This window comes from Acanthopagrus latus, chromosome 10, assembly GCF_904848185.1.
Source record: "Acanthopagrus latus isolate v.2019 chromosome 10, fAcaLat1.1, whole genome shotgun sequence".
Classification (NCBI taxonomy): Eukaryota; Metazoa; Chordata; class Actinopteri; order Spariformes; family Sparidae; genus Acanthopagrus; species Acanthopagrus latus.
The window spans coordinates 3,833,846-3,855,411 of record NC_051048.1 but is presented as its reverse complement, the minus strand read 5'-3'; the positions used below and the strand labels follow the sequence as shown (position 1 = coordinate 3,855,411).

At 44.2% G+C, this 21,566-nt stretch overlaps 1 protein-coding gene across 6 annotated transcripts in view; it reads left to right on the top strand.

Annotated features, from left to right (window-relative positions):
* The window catches only part of exoc6b (exocyst complex component 6B), an 83,246-nt gene that overhangs the window by 17,280 nt on the left and 44,400 nt on the right, over positions 1 to 21,566 (top strand). For all 6 annotated transcript variants that reach the window (XR_005077270.1, XM_037111767.1, XM_037111768.1 and 3 more), the window contains 9 exons: positions 1,860 to 2,057; positions 4,324 to 4,392; positions 9,149 to 9,232; positions 9,610 to 9,656; positions 12,413 to 12,533; positions 12,618 to 12,689; positions 14,105 to 14,202; positions 15,105 to 15,210; positions 15,294 to 15,403. Coding sequence is in view for 5 of the 6 variants with exons in the window: in XM_037111767.1 (XP_036967662.1) it covers positions 1,860 to 2,057; positions 4,324 to 4,392; positions 9,149 to 9,232; positions 9,610 to 9,656; positions 12,413 to 12,533; positions 12,618 to 12,689; positions 14,105 to 14,202; positions 15,105 to 15,210; positions 15,294 to 15,403 (905 nt within the window). In the remaining variant the exon portion in view is untranslated. The remainder of the gene's footprint in view (positions 1 to 1,859; positions 2,058 to 4,323; positions 4,393 to 9,148; positions 9,233 to 9,609; positions 9,657 to 12,412; positions 12,534 to 12,617; positions 12,690 to 14,104; positions 14,203 to 15,104; positions 15,211 to 15,293; positions 15,404 to 21,566) is intronic.

The following is a 21,566-nucleotide window of genomic DNA, read 5'->3' as shown; positions in this document are numbered from 1 at the left end:
CTTATTGTGTTACATGACTCATTAATCCTCTATGTATGTGTGTGTTGTGTGTGTGTGTGTGTGTATATGTGGGCATCAGATCAAAGATGGCATTGTGTTCTCCCAACATCTCTGATATCGTGCTCTTCCGGGGTTTGAACACCAGTTTTTCTCATTAAATCTGCAAATCGAGGCGCTTGAAGCCTCTGACGTGTTTATTGACGTGCCAATCGACAGATTTCAAGCGCCGGGTTCAGGCTACGTGCTGGCGCCGGCAAACTGAGGAAGCCGCTGAAAATCACGTAGGTTCACAAAAGAATCCGAGGCGGATCTGGGTGTGGATGGAAAGATGCACTAAACTTGAGATCTGAGAAATTTTTTCCCACAGAAACACTTCGGTGTACCAGGCCGCGAAGGAGACTCAACATTGGAACAAGGGCGTAGAGTCGGTTGGCGTTTGATGGACGTATCCAAGAAATCGCCATTTTCATTTTCAGATATTAGTGGTTGTGTTAAAACAAACATAGAAACTCTGAGATTAGATTGAGGATTGAGTTTTGGCCACCTCTGAAAGAAACGTGCCTCTGTTGTCATTTTGTCTTGGATACCAAACTTCCTGTTTGATTTATTTTTATTTTTAGTATTCCTTGTCCGACGCTGCCGCAGTGGGACCCGAGTGCCTCATTTCCTACAATGCTTGGTTTTCCCCAAATAGTCCCATCGACAGGACATCAGATATTACATTGCTCATTGCATTGTTCTGGGGAAAATCTTTCCCTTTAGACTTCATATCCATTTCCTGCTGTCTTTGCCCCACCTTCTTTAATGTCGGGGTATTTTGGGGAAACTTCACCGATCGTAGAGTTCATTGTTCCATATTGAATATGTATCAATATCTTGCAAAACAGATGTATATTTGAAGTCATTTACTCTGTATTTTTCGCCAAAATTCAATGTTTAAAGGTGCAACATGTAGTTTTGAGGAAGATATTTTGATCAGAAGAGAGAGCTCTTCACTGACGGGTTATTCTTCTGCCTAAACAAACTAAATAAAAAGACTCTCTTTGTTTTTTCAACACAATTTCACACTGTTTTACTTTGTTTATATGTGGCGGACCCTGCCACCTCTCTTGCTTCAAACCTATTGAATTTCTTCTACAAACTACATCATGCTCCTTTCAAGCTAAATACTTTCAGATACTTTATATCCAGTAAATGGCACCATTGCAGCTAAAATTGAATTAAGAAGATGATTTTAAACACAGATTTAAACATGTAGATTGAAGCTGTCCCTGTCCTGAGCTCTACTTTTGACATGTATGCGCTTTGTTTTCAGTTTCATTGACTCTTCATCCTTCCTGTTCTTCCCTTCCTGTCTCGCTCTTTTCCCCCTGGTGTATTCTTAGGTGCTTTGGTAAATCACTTTTATAGGTCGTTTCCACGGGTATTTTCACGGGACGAGGAGTGGCAGGCTTGACTCAAAAAGGTCCTGACCGGTGACCTCGTTAGAGCGGCCGCATCTTCTTGAGCTTCTCCCGAAACTGTCTTTAATAATGGGTGTGGGTCAGTATTATTTTGCACTGCTTGTTGGTATTGTATAACGTACCACATGTCGGGGCAGTACCGGTGGAGCTTGATTGCGTTCAGTGTCTCTTTGTTATCGATAAACATCTGGTTTTGGTGTCAGACCTTCAAAATCAAAGAGAGTCGACGGCTCTGAAGTCGCGCCAGAAGCTAAACGCAACAAGCTCTCCTTCCTCTTCTGTAGCGTTCAGAAAAACAAAACTCAAGTAGGATCAAAACAAAGCAGGTTAAGCAGAGTATCAGCTCCAGTTGGTTGAGTTTGACCTGTGTTGGCCTTTTCTTGTGTTGTGCTTCAGGCCCAGTTGCAGCGCTCTCTGGACAGCTCCGTCTCCACGCAGCCCAGAGCCCTGATCAGCCGACGCGGCAGAAAGGAGGCGGCGGCAGCAGCGGCGGCACTAGGAGCCGGGACAGACAGCGGCGGACAGGGTGGCAGTCCGCTGTCAGAACAGGACTCTGGCATCCTGGATGTGGAGGATGAAGAGGAGGACGATGATGTGAGGAAACTGTAACACACAAACACATGAAAGTACCAAAGCAGCGGGTGACCTTCTGAGTTTGTCCTCTCTGTCCATCCTGCTAAAATGAGGACATCAGAGAACGTTTCAGGGCTTTTATTTGTTCCACTGCAAACATCTGGTGTCAGAGGAGATGTTGGTGAAACTTGAGGAGGTTTAAACCACAGAGATCGAGACCCACGGCCTCGATTACATCATCACTTTGAAGTAGGTCGTTAGAGAACATCAACATGTTTACCGATTGTTCAAAAGATCAACTGGTCAAATGCAAAATGGGACACAAAGTGTTCTGACACTGAACTCTTGGAGTGGTCCCTCGCGGGATCAGAAGTCCTTTCTGCTGCCCTTGTTGTTTCACACCTAAGGAAAAGCCAAGTACAATGAAGTGGAGGAGAATAGAGCTGAACTTGTCACCCCCTCGCGCTGCCATTCTGTTTTTAAGGTCCCTGTCGTCCCCTTGGCTTATTTACGTCCTGTAAACTTGACTCAACCCTCTTCACGGGAAGACCTTGGCTCGAACAAAGGCCTGACCCCGTGGTCGCCAGGGTTACGACTGTGTTGGCGCCGATGGTTGGCATCGCCACGGCCGCCGTCTCCTCACGCCATCCCTGCCCCTGCCATGTCTTTCCCTTTCCTCCCCCTCCCTTCTTTTACGCCGTCCCTTGTGTCCCTGCATCCTCTTTTCTCTGCTGCCTTTGTTCCTGACCTTTTTTATCCTCTTTCTTACCTTCACTGCTGTTTTGTCTTTGTCACCTTTGCCACTTTTTTTTTTTAAATAACCATCATCTCTTCTTTCTGTTTTTCTTTCCACCTCTTCCCGTGCGTCTCTCTGTTTCTGGCCTTCTCACACATTTTCAATGCTTTTAATTTCCATTTCTCCAAGTTAGCCACTTCTTTCTGTCGTCCTCCCTCTTCCTCCTCTCCGTCTCCATCCCTCCTCTCCCTCCACCTCTCGTCTGTAAGTGGTCCGTCTCTGTGTTTGTTCTTATTGTTTCAGCGTGTGCGGTTACATCAAAGCTGGCATTGTGCTGCTCCTCCAATGATTTTCACAGACAGCAAACTTTTCCAGAGGGCAAGAGGGCACATGGTATTTTTCTTTTCTTTTTTTTTTTTTGCGTTTGGTAAAATTGCCACTGTGTTGTTCTCCTGAAGACAGAGGATGTGGGTAGAGAGGAAGGAGTGGAATGTGGGATGGTCAGACGGAGGGATGGATGGAAAGAATAAGAGGTATGAACGTCTGGCGATACTGGCAGAAGACTTTGAGACGGAACAATGAAGCGCTGCAGCCCAGGCGCAGCATTTGTGAAGCGCTTTTGATCGAGATGTTGCCTTAAAGTACGGCAATCAGTGTTCAATCACCAGAGTTTGAAGCTGCGCTGTGAACAACAAGTACTGACATGATTGCAAAAGAACAGGTGGTCACTGTCTGCTGATCTCAAACATGGTGATACTTTCTGCTGCAGCAAGACCAAACTACAAACTTGGTATTGGTGAATGAACTTGTCATCAATGATCAGCTCTGATCGATCCTGTGTTGTCTTGATGATGATGATGTTGTAGACAAGTGTATCAGGATGATGTGATGGGATTTTATCAGTTGAATCAGATTTTGCTGTTAAATAATAATAATAAGAGTCTTATTTTCAGCTTCAGGCTCTCGTCTAAACGCCTTTCTTCATCGTCCGTGATGTGAAAACATCAGATTTTCACACAGTCAGAGAAAGAAACTGCTCAGAGTTCAGTTATAAGATTTATTTTTCTTCTTCTTTTCTTCAGTGACTTCTTCATCATTTTCTTCTTCTTCCTTTTTTCTTCTTCTTGTTCTTCTATTTTTCCATCTGCTTTCTTCTTTCTTAATTTTTCTTGTTCTTTTTCTTCCTGTTCTTCAGCTTCTTCTTCTCCTTGTTCTTTTTTGTTGTTCTTCTATTTCTCCTTCTCCTTTCTTCTTTCTTCTTTCTCCTTCCTTCGTCTTCAGCTTCTGTCTTATTTCTTCTTCTTCTTTTTCTTCTTCTTCTTCTGTTTCTTCTTGTATTTCTTCTTCTCCTTTCTCATTTCTTCCTCCCTCCTCTTGTTCTTGTTGTTCTTCTCCTTCTCCTCCTCCTCCTCCTCCAGCTCCTTCTCCTTTTCCAGCTTCCTCTTCTTCTTCTGTTACTGTTTAACATAAATACAGCATAAACTGGTGTGTGAGAATGTCTGAGTGCTGGTGTTTCTCCGGTCTGACAGTTGGACTTGTGTCTCCCTGCAGGTCCCAGGAGCTCACGACTTGGTGGACTTCTCTCCAGTTTATCGCTGTCTGCATATCTACACTGTGCTGGTGAGTCAATCATCTTGTTTCTCTCCGTCTCCGTAACCGTCGTGTGCATCCATCTGTCACTGAGCACTCCAGCACATGTGATTCACAAGTTTATTCAGCCTGTTTGACAGTGATGAGCTCTAAATACACATTCAGACCGCTTCTCATATCTCCACCCCCACCACCACTCACACAGCTGCTGACCTCAGTAACAACGTTGTGTGGTGTAAATCAAGTGCTGAATGTGTAATATCGCCTGTAAGGGAAATCAAAAGGGAAGCTACTCTGGTTGTATCGCACGGGAATTAAGGAGACTTACCAGAGAAGTATCTGATGCTGTAAGAGGAGGCCTCTGGCTTCACTCCAACAAGCCTGCTGCACTGTGTGTGTGTGTGTGTGTGTGTGTTTGTGTGTGTGTGTGTGTGTGTGTGTGTGTGTCTCATCTCAGTAAGAGTGAAAGCGACATGGGTGGAGGTGTTGACTGGGCCATGACTGGGTTAGTTGCACATGCACAGGCCTGTCGGGGCTGTGACCGGGCCATCACGGCCAGAGGGTCGTCTGTGTGTGTGTGTGTGTGTGTGTGTGTGTGTGTGTGTGTGTGTGTGTGTGTCTTGTGGGGGGCTCTCTGGCAGGGGGAACAGGAAGTTCACGAACTTTGACAGGAAGGAGAGAATGAACGGGCGAGAAGAGGGATGGAGGAGGGAGCAGAAAGGGAGAGCGAGGTTGGAGAGAGGCTAAAGGGGGCGAGATGATGGAGGGAGAGAAGGAGCGGAAGAATAGAGGAGACTGGGAGGGTGGAGGTGAGAGGGAGCTAATGATGGAGGAGGAAGAGGAGAGAGGTCAGTAAAGTTTCGATTGGAGAGAACAGGGAGCATCTGATGATGGAGAGATTTTCTTACTCTTCTTCATGGTCTTCCTCTTTGTCTTGTTCTTCGACTTCCGAGTTGTCTTCTTGTTCTGTTTGTTTTTGTCTTCTTCATATTCTTCTCCTCCTTCATCTTCTTTTTCACGGTCTTCTTCTTCTTCGTCTTCTTCCTCACAGTCTTCTTCATCTTCTTCTTCTTGGTCTGCTTCTTCCTCACAGTCTTCTCCTTCTTCACGGTCATCTCAGTGTTCTTCTCCTCCTCCTTCTTCTCCGTTGTGGTGGTTGGAAAAAGTTTTAGGTACATTATGATTGGACGGATGCATGATCCGTCACACACCTTGTACACAGATAAACCAGCTGCTCCTCTGAAAGGATTAAAACAGTCATAAGACAAGAGATAAAACTATGAACAAGTGGTATTGACAAGTGGAGAGGAGCTGGGAGGGAGGGTAAAGGTCAGCGGAGGTGCAGCAGTGACATTTACAGGAAGGAGTGAGGAGAGAAGCAATTGGAAGCCAAGCGATAAGGAGTGAGGGGGACGGGGGGAGGCAAAAGGACGGAGGTCAGGGGGAGGTTAAGGGGGCAAAAACAGGAAGACGAGGGTGAAAACACAACACAGAGGGGAGAGAGATTAGAGAGAGGGGTGAGTACAGGGGTGAAGGAGAGAGGAGAGGAGAGGAGAGGAGGGAGAAAGTGTAAGAGGAGACGGGTCGATGGGAACGAGGGAGAATGAAGGATGGGAGACGGAGGAGGAGGGAGAGGGGAGTGTGTTCTGTCTGGGAGGTGTTGAAAGGTCCGACCTGTTCACCTCTGAGGTCACACACACTCTCACACACACTTAATTTTTCCCGTTTGTACTCTTCTTTTGTTATTTGCAGCAACATTTTACGCATTGTTCTTGTTGGATTAAAGTGAGGCAATGGTAGAATACACATACACACACACACACACACACACACACACTCGTCTGAAACTGTTTTCTCCATTAACGTGGTGTCGCTGCACTTTGAATGACAGGCCATTGGGCAGAGACGTGGATTTACCATTAGAAAAGAAAACCAGGGTGTCCAGCGCAGTTTGCTGTACTGGGCAGTGGGATCGACTGGAAAAATCATGAACACACACACACACACACACGCACACACACACGTGGTCTGATAGTTAACGAGAATGACTTGTACTCACACAGACACGCGCATGTACCAGCTTCATTTATTTTTCTAGTAAACCTGGACATGGAATCCCATTTGCAATCAAGACCACCTCTCCTCCTCCTCCTCCTCCTCCTCCTCCTCCTCCTCCGTCCATTCTCTCTCCCCTCTCTTTCCTCCACCTCTCCTTTCTCTCTCTTTTTCCATGTTTATAGTCCACGATTTTTTTTTTTTTTTCCAGTCCAGCACTGTCAGACCCCAACAATACCCCCTTTTGTTACACATGAACACGTAGCGCAGGTTTTGGAGATGTGGACACGGTTGGGATCAGAGTAAACACAAACCTGGAGTCCAGCAGACGGGGAGGCAGCCGGTCCGACTCGCAGGACTGCTGCCACACTCCGGATACTCCGGAGCATTTAATCAACATTTAAATCATTTAATTCCAGTCGCATTGCCTCATTCTGTCTTTGTTTCTTCCGTTGTTTATGTGTGTTATTTCTTACGTTCGTTGTGTTTATTTTATTATTCGTTTCTTCTTTTCTATGGTTTTTTTTTATGTCTTTCGTTTCCTCCTTTTGAATCTTTTTGTTTCCTTTTTTCTCTCTTTCTCCTCTCTTTCTGTTTTTTCCCCCTTATTACCTCTTTAATTTAAAATTAAATTAAATTTAACATTAAATTCCCCGTGTTGTCTCGTTATTTCTTCCCGTCCTTCTTTCTTTTTTTCTGATTCTTTTATGGCTCCATGACATTTGTTCTCTTTTTTCTTCCTTTTCACTTTGTTTTCTGCCTTTTCTCAGCTGGCCTTTTTTTTCCCCACTCTCTCTACTGTATATCTGTTTGGCTCTGCTGTTTATGTGGCATTGCGGTCACACACACACACACACACACACACACACTCTCGGCCCTCTGTTTCACCTCTGGGCTCTCTCTCGGGGAGAGCGAGCCCTGTGTAATGAGGAGTTCATGGCCGTTTGATGCCGCTGGTTTGTTGTAAACACATTGTTCAGCTGAGGGTCAAACTGGGAATGGAAGTGAAACAGTTGTGTCGCCTCACAACATCAGACTAATCTCCATATCCACCAGTGAGATTCAGACTTTTACCATCAACTTGATTGTTCTGCGATGTGTTTTCAATGGACATTGTTTGGCCGAGGGTCAGATTAAAGAATTAAGGAACACGTTTCAATAGAAAACCTATTATACTGTATTTGTAGCCTCATAATTTATTTGAATAGACATTGTTTTATATGAGATCCGTGTCAAAAACAGGCTGAAACAGAAACGACTTAAAGATAAAATGTTCTGAAAAGCAAGAATCAGTATTATCTCTATATGTAACAGCAGAACTGGAAGAAAACGAAAGGAAAATGGGAAAAGAAAGGAAAGGATGACATCAAAAACTTCTGGATACATATGAATTTACATACGGTCAAAGATATAAATAATTTAAATGTTATTAAAGGGGCATTCCATAGATTTTACATATAAAGGTCAATTTAAATATCATTAAAGGCTTTTGAAAATAACGTCTTATGACCCAAGATGGAGCCTCAAATTGTTATGTGTCAAATATTTGCATTGGTGCTCCAAGTAACAATTATTATGATTGAGCGACTGATCACTGCAGATCTACAAAAACCTAAAAAACTCTGAATGATTAAGTCAGAATCTCTGAGTTAACGAGGGTCTCACGTCCAAAACCCTATTCTGATCTAGATGAAGGTGTGTTGTGCTTGTCCTGGACAACACAGACATGTTTGTTAGGCCCACAGACTCTCTCTGTTTTTATCCCGGTATCTTCCCGGTGATAGCAGGTACTGGTCACCACTCATGTACCTATAATGTCACCACCAGAGTCCAGCGGTGTAGATACGTGTGTCCTGGAGGTGGTCCTGGTCTGAAGGTAAAGGGGGCACGTCATGATTATCTGCCCAGTCCTGGACTCTTATCTGTGAGCTCACCGTGGACTGCAGGGTCCTGGTCTGAGCCCGAGATAGACCTCCAGTTTCTCACACACAGCAGAGAGAGACAGATAAGAGAGAGAGGGCTTCTGTGTAATGGAAGGAAAAGATACGAGGCGGTCCAGTTTAGAAAGCTGATTCTGTGTGTGATGTCTGACCGGTGACGCCAACCCGAACTGAACACAACCAGTCATCAAAGACACGTTCTCTATCTCCTGCCTCGCTCGCGGACACACACTCTGTCTCTCACTTGACCTTATCTGAGCTTTTTTCCTCCATCATTCAGTGGTTCTGGGTTTTGGTTTTTATACCTCATTGAATTCATCCTCCCCGTAAAATCAATAACGGCCCCCAAGCAACCTCGAACATTTGGCCGCGTACCTCGCGGCTGTCAGCGACGAAGAGCAGCTTCACTGTTTTGGACCACACGAGGGTTTCCAGTTTATCTGAGAGAGCATGAAGTTAGTAATCCTGACTGCTGAAGAGGTATTACATGGAAATAAAACTCAACCGCTGCAGTATTCGGGCCCAGTTTGGCTTCTGCTTGCCCTTGTTTCTGGACCCGCTTGTGTTGCCTTTGTTTAGCACGTTCTGTAGATACTCCGTGACCTTGATGACTCCTACACGTCTCTTCTGGGGTCACTTCACACTGATGGTTGTTTAACAATGAAGACAACCCACCCATCCACCCATCCACCCATCCACCCATCCATCCATCCATCCATCCATCCATCCATCCATCCATCCATCCATCCATCCATCCACCCGCCCGTTCTGACCTGTACTTTGTGTTGTAGGGTTTGCGTGATGTGTTTGAGAACTACTACAGAAAGCAGAGGAGGAAACAGGCTCGCCTTGTGCTGCAGCCTCACTCTAACATGGTACGACCCTGCACCCTCACTCTGTGTGTGTGTTTGTCTGTGCACACACACACCGCTAACTACACACACTCCCCTCTCCCACTCTCACACACACACACTCCTTAATCTATAACTAATGCTAACTACTGTTACATCCATTTGTCCATTTGTTGAAGGTTTTCTGTTATAACATGTCAAACAAAATGAAACTTTAAACTGTGAATCGGTGTATTATCGGATAAAAACAGGTGTGTTTATGTAAATCTGTGCAATTTAAGTCGTGTTTGCCACTGATTGTTTTTACATTTCCATACTTTCCCTTTGCTGTCGGACTCTTTATCCCCTTTTTCTTCCCGTCTCCCTCTGTGTTTGTTTTTTCTTTCTTTTTACACTTCCAGCATGAAACTCTGGAGGGATACAGGCGGTATTTCAATCAGATTGTCGGGTAAGTTCATCTATTTGTCTCTCCCTCCATCACACCAGCTTTAGTTAACCTTATACTGCTGTAGTTTATTCAAAGGCTTTTACATGTTTTTGCGTGATTTCGACTGAATTGGAAGTCGAGTTTTTCTCTTGGGAATGATCCACAAACATGTATACAGTTCCTACATTTCCTGTGTTTTGGACGTCTGTCCATTCGGGGAATAACTTAAATTTATAAGTTTATTATTTTAGAAGAAATCTTTGTATTTGTACCTGAATTCAGCATGCAACATTCTTGATGTACCAATGCGAGAGTGCTGGTGATTGGCTGTCTCGAGGCATGAAGGAAAAACACCACGCCCAGAAATAAAAAATGATATTTAAAAGAGTATCATTCAGGAACTGATACTGAAGTCAGTATCACAGTATCTGTACCAGTATCGAATGTTTTTTAATAATACCAGTACTGCTGCCAATAATCACCCCCCAAATAGAAAGTAAGAGGAGCAATAGTAGGAGGAAGAAAGAAGAGTTTAACGTGAGATCTGAATTATAGGAAACACACTTTCTACTTTGATTTCCAAACACATTTATGGACGTCGGTGTTGGTTTACATCCCCAACATTTATCCATACATTTATTGTTTATCCCACCATCCGTCCGACAGCCACCTCTCCCTGACTTGTTCTCTCATCCATCCAAAAACAATAAAACATCCTTACATCCGCCTCACCCTTTTACCCACCTCTTCATCCATCCACCCATCCACCCATTGTGAGCTCCTCTGTGTAACTTGGCAGAAGACCGAGTGAGAGACGGTGAGAAAGAGCAACTTTGGAGTGAAAGCAAACATTCTGCGTCTCGCGGCACCTCATTTCATTTCATTCGAGTGACTTCTGACCGTTTGACATCTTTTCATCTCTCCGTCCCTCCGACTGCCCCCCTTTTTTTTTCCCTCCTCCATCTTTTTTTTTATTCTCCTCTCTGCCCACACTCACCCTTCCCCTCCTTTTTACTTTTCCTCTCATCCATCACTCCATCCAACCCTCTCCATTGCACACACACACACACACACACACACACACACACACACACACACACACACACACACAGTGGTGACGATTGATAGAGTGTGTGTGATGGTGGTTGGCTCATTGCTGTTATTCCTTCTGTCTGTCTGACTGGAGCAGACTCCTCTATAAACACCGCCAAGACTGGACACTAACACACACACACACACACACACCCTCAGGTCTGTTATTCCCATTTGAAGTATTGGAAAGTGCCATCCAGTGTCTCTCATCCAGAGCTGTTTCTCTACCACTCGATCGTCCCCTCATTTCCCATCCGTCCATCCATCCATCCGTCCATCCGTCCCACCACTCACCCTTTCACCTGCAGCTGTCTCAAGTCTTTCAGTATTTTAATGCTCCGTTTATTCTCAGTAACACCTGGACAGTCTGTTGTTAAAATTGCCCCTTTTTTGGATTCATGTAATCTTCATTTACACCTAAAACTAAAAACATACCATGTTGAAATTATAAGTAGTGGCATTAAAACCTACAAAGTGTATGTTAAAAGAGAACATAAAAGGATAAAAAGCAAATGGTATTAAACCAATAAAAGATTAATTGATGCAACAGCTTCATAAGAATTTGGCCTCGTTTTGATAGTTTTGGCCTCTATTTGTGTCGGTTATAATGACAGGTTCCTGCTGAGATCTTCAAAGTTTTCATCCAGTCCTTTGCTTACTGGATCTCTTCAGCTTTCAAGCAGTGTTTTGTAAGGAGTTTATAGAAGTGAGCACATCCATAAAACTAAACACTAGGTGCTGGACTGGAGAAGAAGCCAAAGATTTGAAAACGGAGTCTGCTTTCTAGATAAAACTCCCATGAACATTTATGACCTCCACCTGTGACGTTTTTGTATTTTTACCAGTGTTGTTCCCACAATTTTAACCGTTGTAAATACTTCTTTTTCTACTGGCATTATTCTTCCGGCCTTAAACATGCAGTCACACACACATTTCTCAGGAAACCCGGCCTTGACCCCACCCAGTATGGTTAATTTCAGGCCCATCTTCAAATGGCCATTTTATCTAGATTTAAAAGGAGCTGGTTCTCCTCAAAGTTGATTTATGTATTTGAAAAAAGTCTGAAGATCAATTTAAGATTCACGACATATTTAGTCTCTTTAGTGATGACAAATAGGAAATAAACCGGGCAACGACGTAGACCACAGTGTGGCTCATTGTGGTCTGGCGAGGCTCGGTGGGCATCAGGTTGAGTGAGACGAACCAAAATCACTTTTCAAAAGGATTTGATCCGTTTCAAGAGAGCGCTTCGACAGATGATTGACGAGTGTGGTCCATCAGCGAGACATCAGCAGCTTTTAATGCTTGATCGGATGAACGCGCCGCTCGCTCGGCCGTCACTGGTGCTTGTAAATGATTCTCAGATTGGGTAATCGTGGCGGCCTTTATGGAAAAGTCACTAAAGCCATCTGCCAAAATCTGATGATGGAAATTGGCCACGCAGTCGCAAAATGATCATGCTGATATTTTAAAATTGTGCATAAAACAGGTGGATCCAAACAGTTCTTATTTCTTGGATGGTGCCAAGAAAGATCCAGCATCTAACCTTGTAAAACTGAGACTTGCTGGTTTTATTTGAGTTGTGCTCTGATCCTTGCAGTTAATTATTTTTGTGTATCGTGAACTATGCTCCGTCTGTCATCTTCCCTCTCACCCTCCGTCTGTCCCTCCTTCCGTCCCTCCAGCTTCTTCGTAGTGGAGGACCACGTCCTTCACACTACACAGGGTTTGGTCAACCGAGCGTATGTGGAGGAGCTCTGGGAGTTGGCGCTGTCCAAAATCATCGCTGCCCTGAGGACGCACTCTGTAAGGACACAGAAACACACTTGAAAAGTAGAACACACTTTTAAGGACAGCTGTGACAACAAACACACTGCTCTGTCTCCTCAGTCGTACTGTGACAACCCTGACCTGGTGCTGGATCTCAAGAACCTCATCGTCCTCTTCGCTGATACACTGCAGGTACGTCTGCGTGATTAACTGCGCTCTAAAAAAAAGGAAAGGCTCGCCATCCTTTTTTTATTTTCCATTTTGGTCGTCTTGTACTTTTTGTTCTTATATTCAAGTATCTTGACACATGCCAAGTCAGCTATTTGACCCCAGGGGCTCATGAAACTTGTTCAAAGCTTGTTTTGTAGTTTAGAAATGGACGCCTGCCAGTCTCCAAAGAAAGACTTTCTTTCTTAAATTGACCTTTTTTAAGCGAGAGACGTTTATCATCTGATTTATCCTTTGCTGTACGTAATGAGTGTGATGGATGAGAGGATGGAGGGATGACGGGGAGATAGAGGGGATGTGGGTGAAAAACCGGACAGGAGGAACCTTTTCGTAGATGAGTGAGAGGGAACGAAAGAGGGGAAGAGATGAATGGATGGTGCGATGCCCGAAAGTCGTTCACGTAAAGTGATGAGGTGCCGCTGAACGGCTAAATTCACCCTCTACTCTCCTTCTTTCTTTCATCCTCTTGATGTTTGCCAGGTTGTTCTTGTGCTCTCTGCTGTTTTAGCATCATTAACTAAACAATGCATCACCAAAACTGGGTTATTCATTAAAAGTGTATATATTATGGCGAAAAATACGGTCCGGTATGTTGAATTTAGAGGCGTATAGCTGACAGAAGCAGCCAGCAGTGTTTGATTTGTCTGTTCTGGGCAACTGTAGAAACATTGCAGACTCTGTGGAAGAGGATGTGAAAGTAAGTTTCTAGTTTCAGGTGATTATAAACTAATAAAAACATAATTTTGAGTATTAAATTCCCTTTTTGTCTGTAGCTTCTCATAAATTCTACACACTGGACCTTTTAATGATCGTCACACTGAAATCCACTGTCTCCATATTGTTCTTCAAACTCTTCTAAACCCACATGGGCTGATTTAATTTTGTGGACCTCACACAATGGGAACAATATGATTTGTCCCCTTAAAATATAACTGTGCAATCCCATTGATATTATTAAGTACTTAAGTTTGAAACGATTGTGACCCCTCTGCCCTCCGTCTCCCATCTCCCACCCTCTGCAGTGTTAAACATTTCTCAATACGTTATTATATTACACACAAGGCCACTCTTTATGTGAGATAGCAGTTAGCCGACTCTTGCTCCTGTTAGTTAGCCAGAGTAACATCAACAAGTGTTTGCAGCTGTTTGAATTCGAGTCAAAGAGGGAAGCAGGCCAAACACTGTCACCCCGCCAGCTAAAGAGCACTACACAGAGTTTGTTAGCAGAGCAACACTTTTGGCTTCCCCCCCACAACCCCACACCAGGATTTAGTCTTGGAAGATTTCATGTAGTTATTCCCTGCAAAGTTAATACCAGATTTTCGCCTCTGGGTGCAGCCGGACACTGACTGGTCGCTCTGGGTTTCCTCTCCTCGCAGGGTTATGGTTTCCCAGTGTCACAGCTGTTTGACATGCTGCTGGAGATGAGGGAGCAGTACGGAGAAATCCTGCTCAAGAGATGGAACATCACCTTCAGGTACTGACGACCGAGAGAGACGACCGACGTGTGTGAGAATGAGGTCGATTGTGTTGTTTTTCAGTAGCTGAGGACATGTTGCAGGGTGCGTGCTGAACTGACCTTCCCCTCTCTAGTCATAAGGTCATAAGGGCGCAACGAGTGTTTGGTCCACCACACACACACAAGCACACACACACACATACTCGCCGTGTTGGTTTGTGGGAAACTTCCTCGTCCTGGTTTTGAAGTTTTACGACCAGCCAGAGAGAGGAAGTGTTTTAAAGCAAACGTCCGGAACATTCTCTGCCCTTCAGAATGGGTAGTACCCTTACAAGATTGTGTTCATTTATATCTGTGTGTGTGTGTGTGTGTGTGTGTGTGTGCACGTATGTCTGCGAGTGTGTGTGTGTGTGTGTTTGAGCTTACATGCCATTGTTTCACCATCGCTTTTTGTCCAATGACACCAGTGGGACTTGGAGCGAGAACGAACAAACAAACACACACTCCCTCTCTCCTTCCCCCCTTCTCTCTCTCTTTCTCTCTCTCTTTCACACACACACACACACATACACACTCACATTTATATATACACACACACACACACACACACATACTCACACACACACAAACACACACTGGGGAAGCCACAGGAATGTTGTGTTGTATTGTTGGAGAGGCAGCGCTCTCCGGTTCACGGCCTCTCCATGGAACGTTGGAACGTCCGAACTCTGGAGCGCCAACAAGAAGTGGGGGTGGTGAAAGAGGGGAGGGTGGTAAGAAAACCTCAAGCATTAGAATGACCCCCAATGGGATGATTGTTTATGTGTGTGTGTGTGAGAGGGAGAGAGAGGCTGATGGCATCCCAACCATTCCTGTCGACCTCTTCTTAGTTACTTACCTGTGATTTGTTTCCTCTCCAGGCAGGTGTTGGACCAGGACAACTACAGTCCGATCCCGGTCTCGACTGAGCAGGAGTTTAAACACTACACCTCCCAGTTTCCCCTGCAAGACCCCGAACTGGAAAAGGTATAGAGCGACAGAGCCACAGAAGAAACGTGTCGATCAAATTTGTGCAATCAAAATCTCACGTTAATCCCCGTTTCCTCCAGCTTCCGTTCCCCAAGAAGCTTCCCTTCTCCGAGTTTGTGCCAAAAGTGTACTGCCAGCTCAAAGAGTTCATCTACGCGTGTCTGAAATACTCCGAAGACCTGCACCTCAGGTACACTCACACATAAAACCTTTGTCCTTTCGCTCATCCTCCATCACTGACACTCATCAGGCAATCCATTTTCATCCTATTTGGAAATGTGTCGACGGTAACTCCTCATATTTGTTGTTGCGGTCACGTTACCCTGAGGCTTGTATGTTTTGGCAGACAGCCTTACTCTTATCTTCTGCCTGCGGGATCTACGTGTCAACTAAAGTCTATTAAATCACATTTTTCTGCCTCTGTGCTGGCGATAGTTGTTCCCCTTGAGGGAGTTTGTGTAGATCTTGGTCAAAAGTTCAGGGTCACTGTGACCTTGTTGCGTCCCATTCTCATGAACGCAAATGCCTCAGAAACACATCGAGGGAATTTTCTTCAAAATTGGCAAACACATCCACTTGGACTCAGAAAGAAATTGTTACAAATTTGGTATCGAAACACATTTTTGGCCATTACTCAACAATTCATGCGATAATTATGACACACATTTATGACATTTTCACCATCCAAATGGTCAAAGCCAATAATGTTCTGGACATTACGTATTGCAAGAGCTTGTCTGGTTAGAAGAATTTGTTACAATCAATTGCAGCGTGCACAAAAGGGTTATTTACTGTCAAAACAAAATGTAGGTGATATCTGACAACAAGTAGTGTCATGAAAATCCCATTAACTGTAATTGGTTATTCCATCCCCCAAAAAATGATGGCATAATGTAAGAAATCGACTGACAAATGGCTTGTTTTTGTTGACCAGGTGAAGTTTCCTGTGGTGACAACTTGTTCGGTCTGTGCCGACGGTGCTCACACTCAGTTTTTCGGAAACCTGCTTGTCGGTGTCGTAGTTCTCCCCACATTTCAGCGTTAGAAAAAGGAATACCAAGTGGCAGCCCCGAGGTCCACTTGTGGGAACTCTAACCAAAACCGGATTCAGCATTCTGCCAGGAGTTGAACTCTGGGTCGCTGCAGCGGGCGAATGCTTTGCTTGCCCCCCCCAAAACCCTTTTTCTCCATCACTTTCTGCCATTGTCTCTTTCTCTTTCTCTCACTCACACACATGCATTTAAACACACACACACACACACACACACACACACACACACACACACAGCAGACTTTCCTTGCTTGATTCTTTCCATTCTGATCAGGGATCTTTGTCTCATTAGATTTGGCCCATGAGGACACACACACACACACACACACACACACAACAACAACACAGCAATCAAGCGTCCGACTTCTGTTCCATGTTCTGTGGAGGATAAACAGCAACCTGAGTGTGTATGTGTGTGTGTGTGTTTGTGTGTGTGTATTGGTTACGGTTGATGGAAGAATTAACTAAAACAATGCAGCTACTTTTCTACTGAGAAGATGAGCAATCAGGGAGCGACTTCCACTGTCCAGAGGGATTCAACCGGGCTGGGATTCAGCCAGACACACACACACATATCAACACACATGGAGGCTCACACACACATTTTAGAGCACAGCACACACTGAGAATCCTTCTGTCCGATGTGTGTTATTACTGTCAAGTTCTGATTTGGTCGGTGGTTTCAAACAAAATAGCATTTTCTTTTATTCAGACTCGGATCCCCGGGAGGTTGTGTGGGTTTTTTTTTTTTTTTTTTATTGAGCATTTTTTGCGTCCAGTGTCTGCATGTTTGATAGTGTTTCTGTTTATATGTGCTTGTGTGTGTGTGTGTGTGTGTGTGTGTGTTAGTGTGTTGATTCTCTCCGTGGGGGCTGGGAACCGGGGAGGTACCATTGATCCGTGACTGGCGGAAGAAAGGGAGACGGAGGCAGGAGGAGGAGGAGGTTGGAAGTGATTGGAAAAGAAGTCGTCTAATTAAAGGGAAGGATTTGGCATAATGGAAAAAAAAAAAAGGAGACGGGACAGAAAGACAGACACAAACTATTAGTCTTTGTTCATTTGTCTCTGCATTCAGACGCAGTGGGTTGTAAAGCGTCGACCCTGGTGGCGACACAGCCAGAAATCTGTCCATTTTGCATTTTTTAAACTGGAAAAGCTGGTCGCAGTGACAGATTGATCCGACAGACAAGTCGGGCTGCAACCCCTGATTATTTTCATTAATCAGTTAACGGTTTAGTCTGTAAAATGACAAAAGATTGTGAAAAATGCAGCTTTCCCAGAGCTCAGTGTAACTTTCTAATAGCTTCTTTTGTCTGATCATCAGTCCAAAACCCAAAGACATGCTGGGCTAGCTAGTTAGCATGCTGACTTCAAAGACCTCTTTTGATATAATGTAAAGCTTCACTTTGTGTTGATTATTTTACTCAAACTCCTTCATTTTGCACCTTTAACTAATAGATAATTGCAGTCCATGAAGCCATCTTTTAAATCTGTGGTACCCCCTTGTAAAAATGTTGGGGGTGTGTTCTTTCTTTATCATTTCTTTGTCTATCTAACAGTTTATCAATGGAAAAACCCAATGAAATGTAGTCATTCCTGGGCAGACTTTTTTTTTTTTTTTGATTTTTTTTAAAACAGGAAGGCATACCAAGTCTTCCCCAAGTCTTGAGAAAGGTCTTGGTGACTGACACACTGACCTGTTTTTGAATGAATAAGAAATTCGCCTTATCGATGGACAAGCCCCCAAAACAGAAACTATATATAGAATTGAAAAGTGTAACTGTAAAACATCACTGTACACATCTCAAATAAAGACATGAAAAAGACCATTAACAAGTCAAACAAACCTTTGAGAAATCATTTCTTTAATCAAACACATGTGTGCAAGGTTGAAGCACTCAGAGGTTTTCTGCAAGCTGCTACGACACATGCATGCTTCGGATCAGGGTATTAACTATGACAAAATGTTGTGGAAAAAGCTGTAAAATCAGCTTCTGTCTGATTCATTAGATCGCTGAAACAACTCTGAAATCATCTGTCTGAACCAACAAAAATGTCCAGACAGATGTTTTTTTCTGTGCGACACTTTTCTCTCTGATCTCTCGCTGACCAGACAGCACTAATCGCTCTTCTCAATCAGAGTAATGACTCCACTGTTTGACCTGGCTTGATTTCTACAGTCCTGCGCACCAAGCTATCTGGTTACCACGGCGGCACGCCTTCCTGCCCGCTTCAAACGCGCACAGATGCACGAGTCCGGAAGCAGACGGGACGGTAGAGCAGGATTGTGGTCATTGATCCCTCTGACCTCTGACCTTAACCTCTGTTCACAAGTCTGATTTGGCGGAAAGAGAATAAGCCTGCGTGTGTGTGTGTGTGTGTGTGCATTTTCCTTGTACATGATGCGTATTACTTTTCTGCCTCCAGATGTGGAGTTCTCTTCCTGTGAAAATGTGTCTTGTAGCCGCTCCACATGTTTTTGGTCATTCTAGTATGACTGTAGGTATGTCTGCGTCTGTCTGTTGGTCAATTAGTTCACCACTTTGGTCCCGACTGAAATATCCCAACAATGACTTGAAGGATCGGCTTGAAATTTGATAAAGCCATCGGAGGTTCCCAGAGGATGAATCCTAATGACTTTGGGGATCCCCCGACTTTTCCTGTGGAGCCACCATTAGGTCCAAGTTTTTACTTCTCACAATAAACATCTGAACGTCTACAGAGAGAATTTTACCAACAATATGAACAGACTTTCATGGTTCCCAGAGGATGAGTCCTAATGACTTTGGTGATCCCAAGACTTAACCTGAAGGGCAACTATAAAACTGAGGATGGCGTCAGGTGGTGTACTTGGGCCCAAAAATACTTGTGAAAGAAGCGCCTGTAAAATGGTGGATATATAATTGGATGCTTTTGGTCCTATAACATGTGGAAAGTCTAGAAGAGCATCAAGATCAGATCATTTTATCTCTGTTCAAGTTAGCTGGGTGCTAAACAGGAAGTTGACCGAATTGGGGCCCCAAAACGCGGAAGAGCAATTTCAGATCCAGGAAGTCGAGCTGTATTGACTTCATGTGCCACTGGAATAGGAATGAAAATGGCGCCATTATCAATGCAGTATCAGAGGTTTTGATTGTTAAATCTATGGGTAGAACAGGAAAAGCTCAAAATGAGGGAAAATCAGGCATCAAAGAATAAAGAAATCTGTTATCCAGTCGTACTTGGAGTCATCTGATAATGATTGGTAGGCTGATTTATTTTGGCTACCATGGCTCAAGAAGCAAAGACAAAACGTTAGATAATGCCAAGAGATAAGTTTCGGTTTGGCTTGCTCAACAGTGATGAGGACTGTTCAGCTCTGTGATGTTCCAGCAGAAACAGAAGATGAGGTGGTGTTGGCATGAAAACCTGTGTGAAAGACATCAACCTGTAACAAAGAGGTAGCAGTGACTGGTGAAAACATGCCACAGAGATGCTCAGGAGCCTCAAACTCAACCCCAAATTGCGGCTCGGCGTTGGCAGACGGTGGCTGTGAATGTGTCGAACTGCGAATATGAAGCAGGGTGTTGCTGAGAAAGAGCAGCTCAGCTTGGCCTGAATTTAGAGACTGCTACCATCACTCCAGTGCACGAGAACAGGTTGATATAAATGGATATTTCATGGTTATTTTTCCTTTTTTTTTACTGGGCTATTTCAGTTGTATTCTTTGATAGGATTTTTTCCAGTCATCTACTGTGAAACTCTAGTGTTTCTTAGCCCACCTCAAGCATGTAGCCTTTGTTTTCCCCACTCATACGTGGTTTAGAAACTGCTCCTTGTCCTCTGAGGCCACTACAACACAGCCTTCTTTTGAAAGGACGATTGCTAATTGGAGTTTTGTGTTTCTTATTGTTCAATTCTTTGCTTTTCTAACTCTGAGAAACTCAGCTTGTCGCACTGACCCTACTGATGGTGTCTCTGTAAAATACCACCCGCTTAGAATCATTAAGTCTCTCCAAGATTTGATGCTGATTATTTCTTATTTTGTTTCTTAACCATCTCCCTTGTTTATGGCGCTAAAACATGCTAAGCTGAGGTCTCTCCGTCTGTTTTATAACGTGTCAGTCGCATCAGCTGAACCGCAGTGACATTTAGTGTCAGATCAGCTGTTTCGGTGACAAATGACGTCGTGCTAAGGAGCCATTTGAGGGCAGGAGAAAAATATGAGTGGAACTCTTTAAACTTGCCATTTTACACACATACACACACACACAAAAACAGTATTTACACTCAAGCTGTCCATCATCAGTAAAGTCAGAGTGTACTTGGCTGGCAAATTGATGACCACAGTTGATTTCCATTAAATGCGGGCACAGCTACTCGGCACAGTCACTGATCCACACCATTCGCTCAGACATTGTGTGTGTGTGTGTGTGTGTGTGTGTTTGTAGCTCCCTAACACTGTCCAGAGTGTGTTTGGTGGTGCAGTACAAACATACCTGTGGCTTCCTGACTCGGCGCTCTAACCTCTCGCTGTTTTCACTGCTGACTCGTCTTTTTCTCGTCATTGTTGTCTCTCCTCGTGTATTTTTAGGAAATACCTCCGCATGTCTCCATCCATCCCTCACTGCGCCGTAAACACGGCTGCACCGAAGGGCGCTTGGCTTCCTTTTGACAGCGGCGACCACTGCGCATTTATTGTGACTGATGGCAGCATAAATATAATGAAATTCTATCCAAGTCCTGCGGCGTGGCTATATTTGTATATATGCGTGTGTGTGTGTGCTTGGAGTTCACTAGCATACATTGACTTTTTGCCACTCTCTCCACACACACACACACACACACACACACACACACACACACACACACACACACACACCATTTTTGCCCACTCTGCACTTCTGCCGCTCCAGGAATTCTTTCCCCCCTGCTCCAAATTGTCGGAACGTTTTTAGGATTCCTCCGCTTTTTTGGAAACGAGAGTGAGTTTGGAATTCCAGCTCTCGTTCCCCCTCAGGCGACTGTGTGTGTCTGTGTGTGTGTGTGTGTGTGTGTTTACGTTGAATTCCAGGCACAGATAATTTACTGATTTGGTTGGAATGTGTTTGTTACCCACAGGGAGCTGGAATCGAACACACTTAATGCACTAAAACACACTTGAACACAGATTCTTCTTCGTCATCCCGCAGACGGAGAAGCCGATCGCTTTTGTTTTCAGCTGATCATCAATGTGTGTTTGACTTCTTTGAACCTTTTGTGTATGTTTGCATGTGTTTGAAATATACAATGGGTCTTTTTTCCGGTCCCCTGCTGGCCCTGT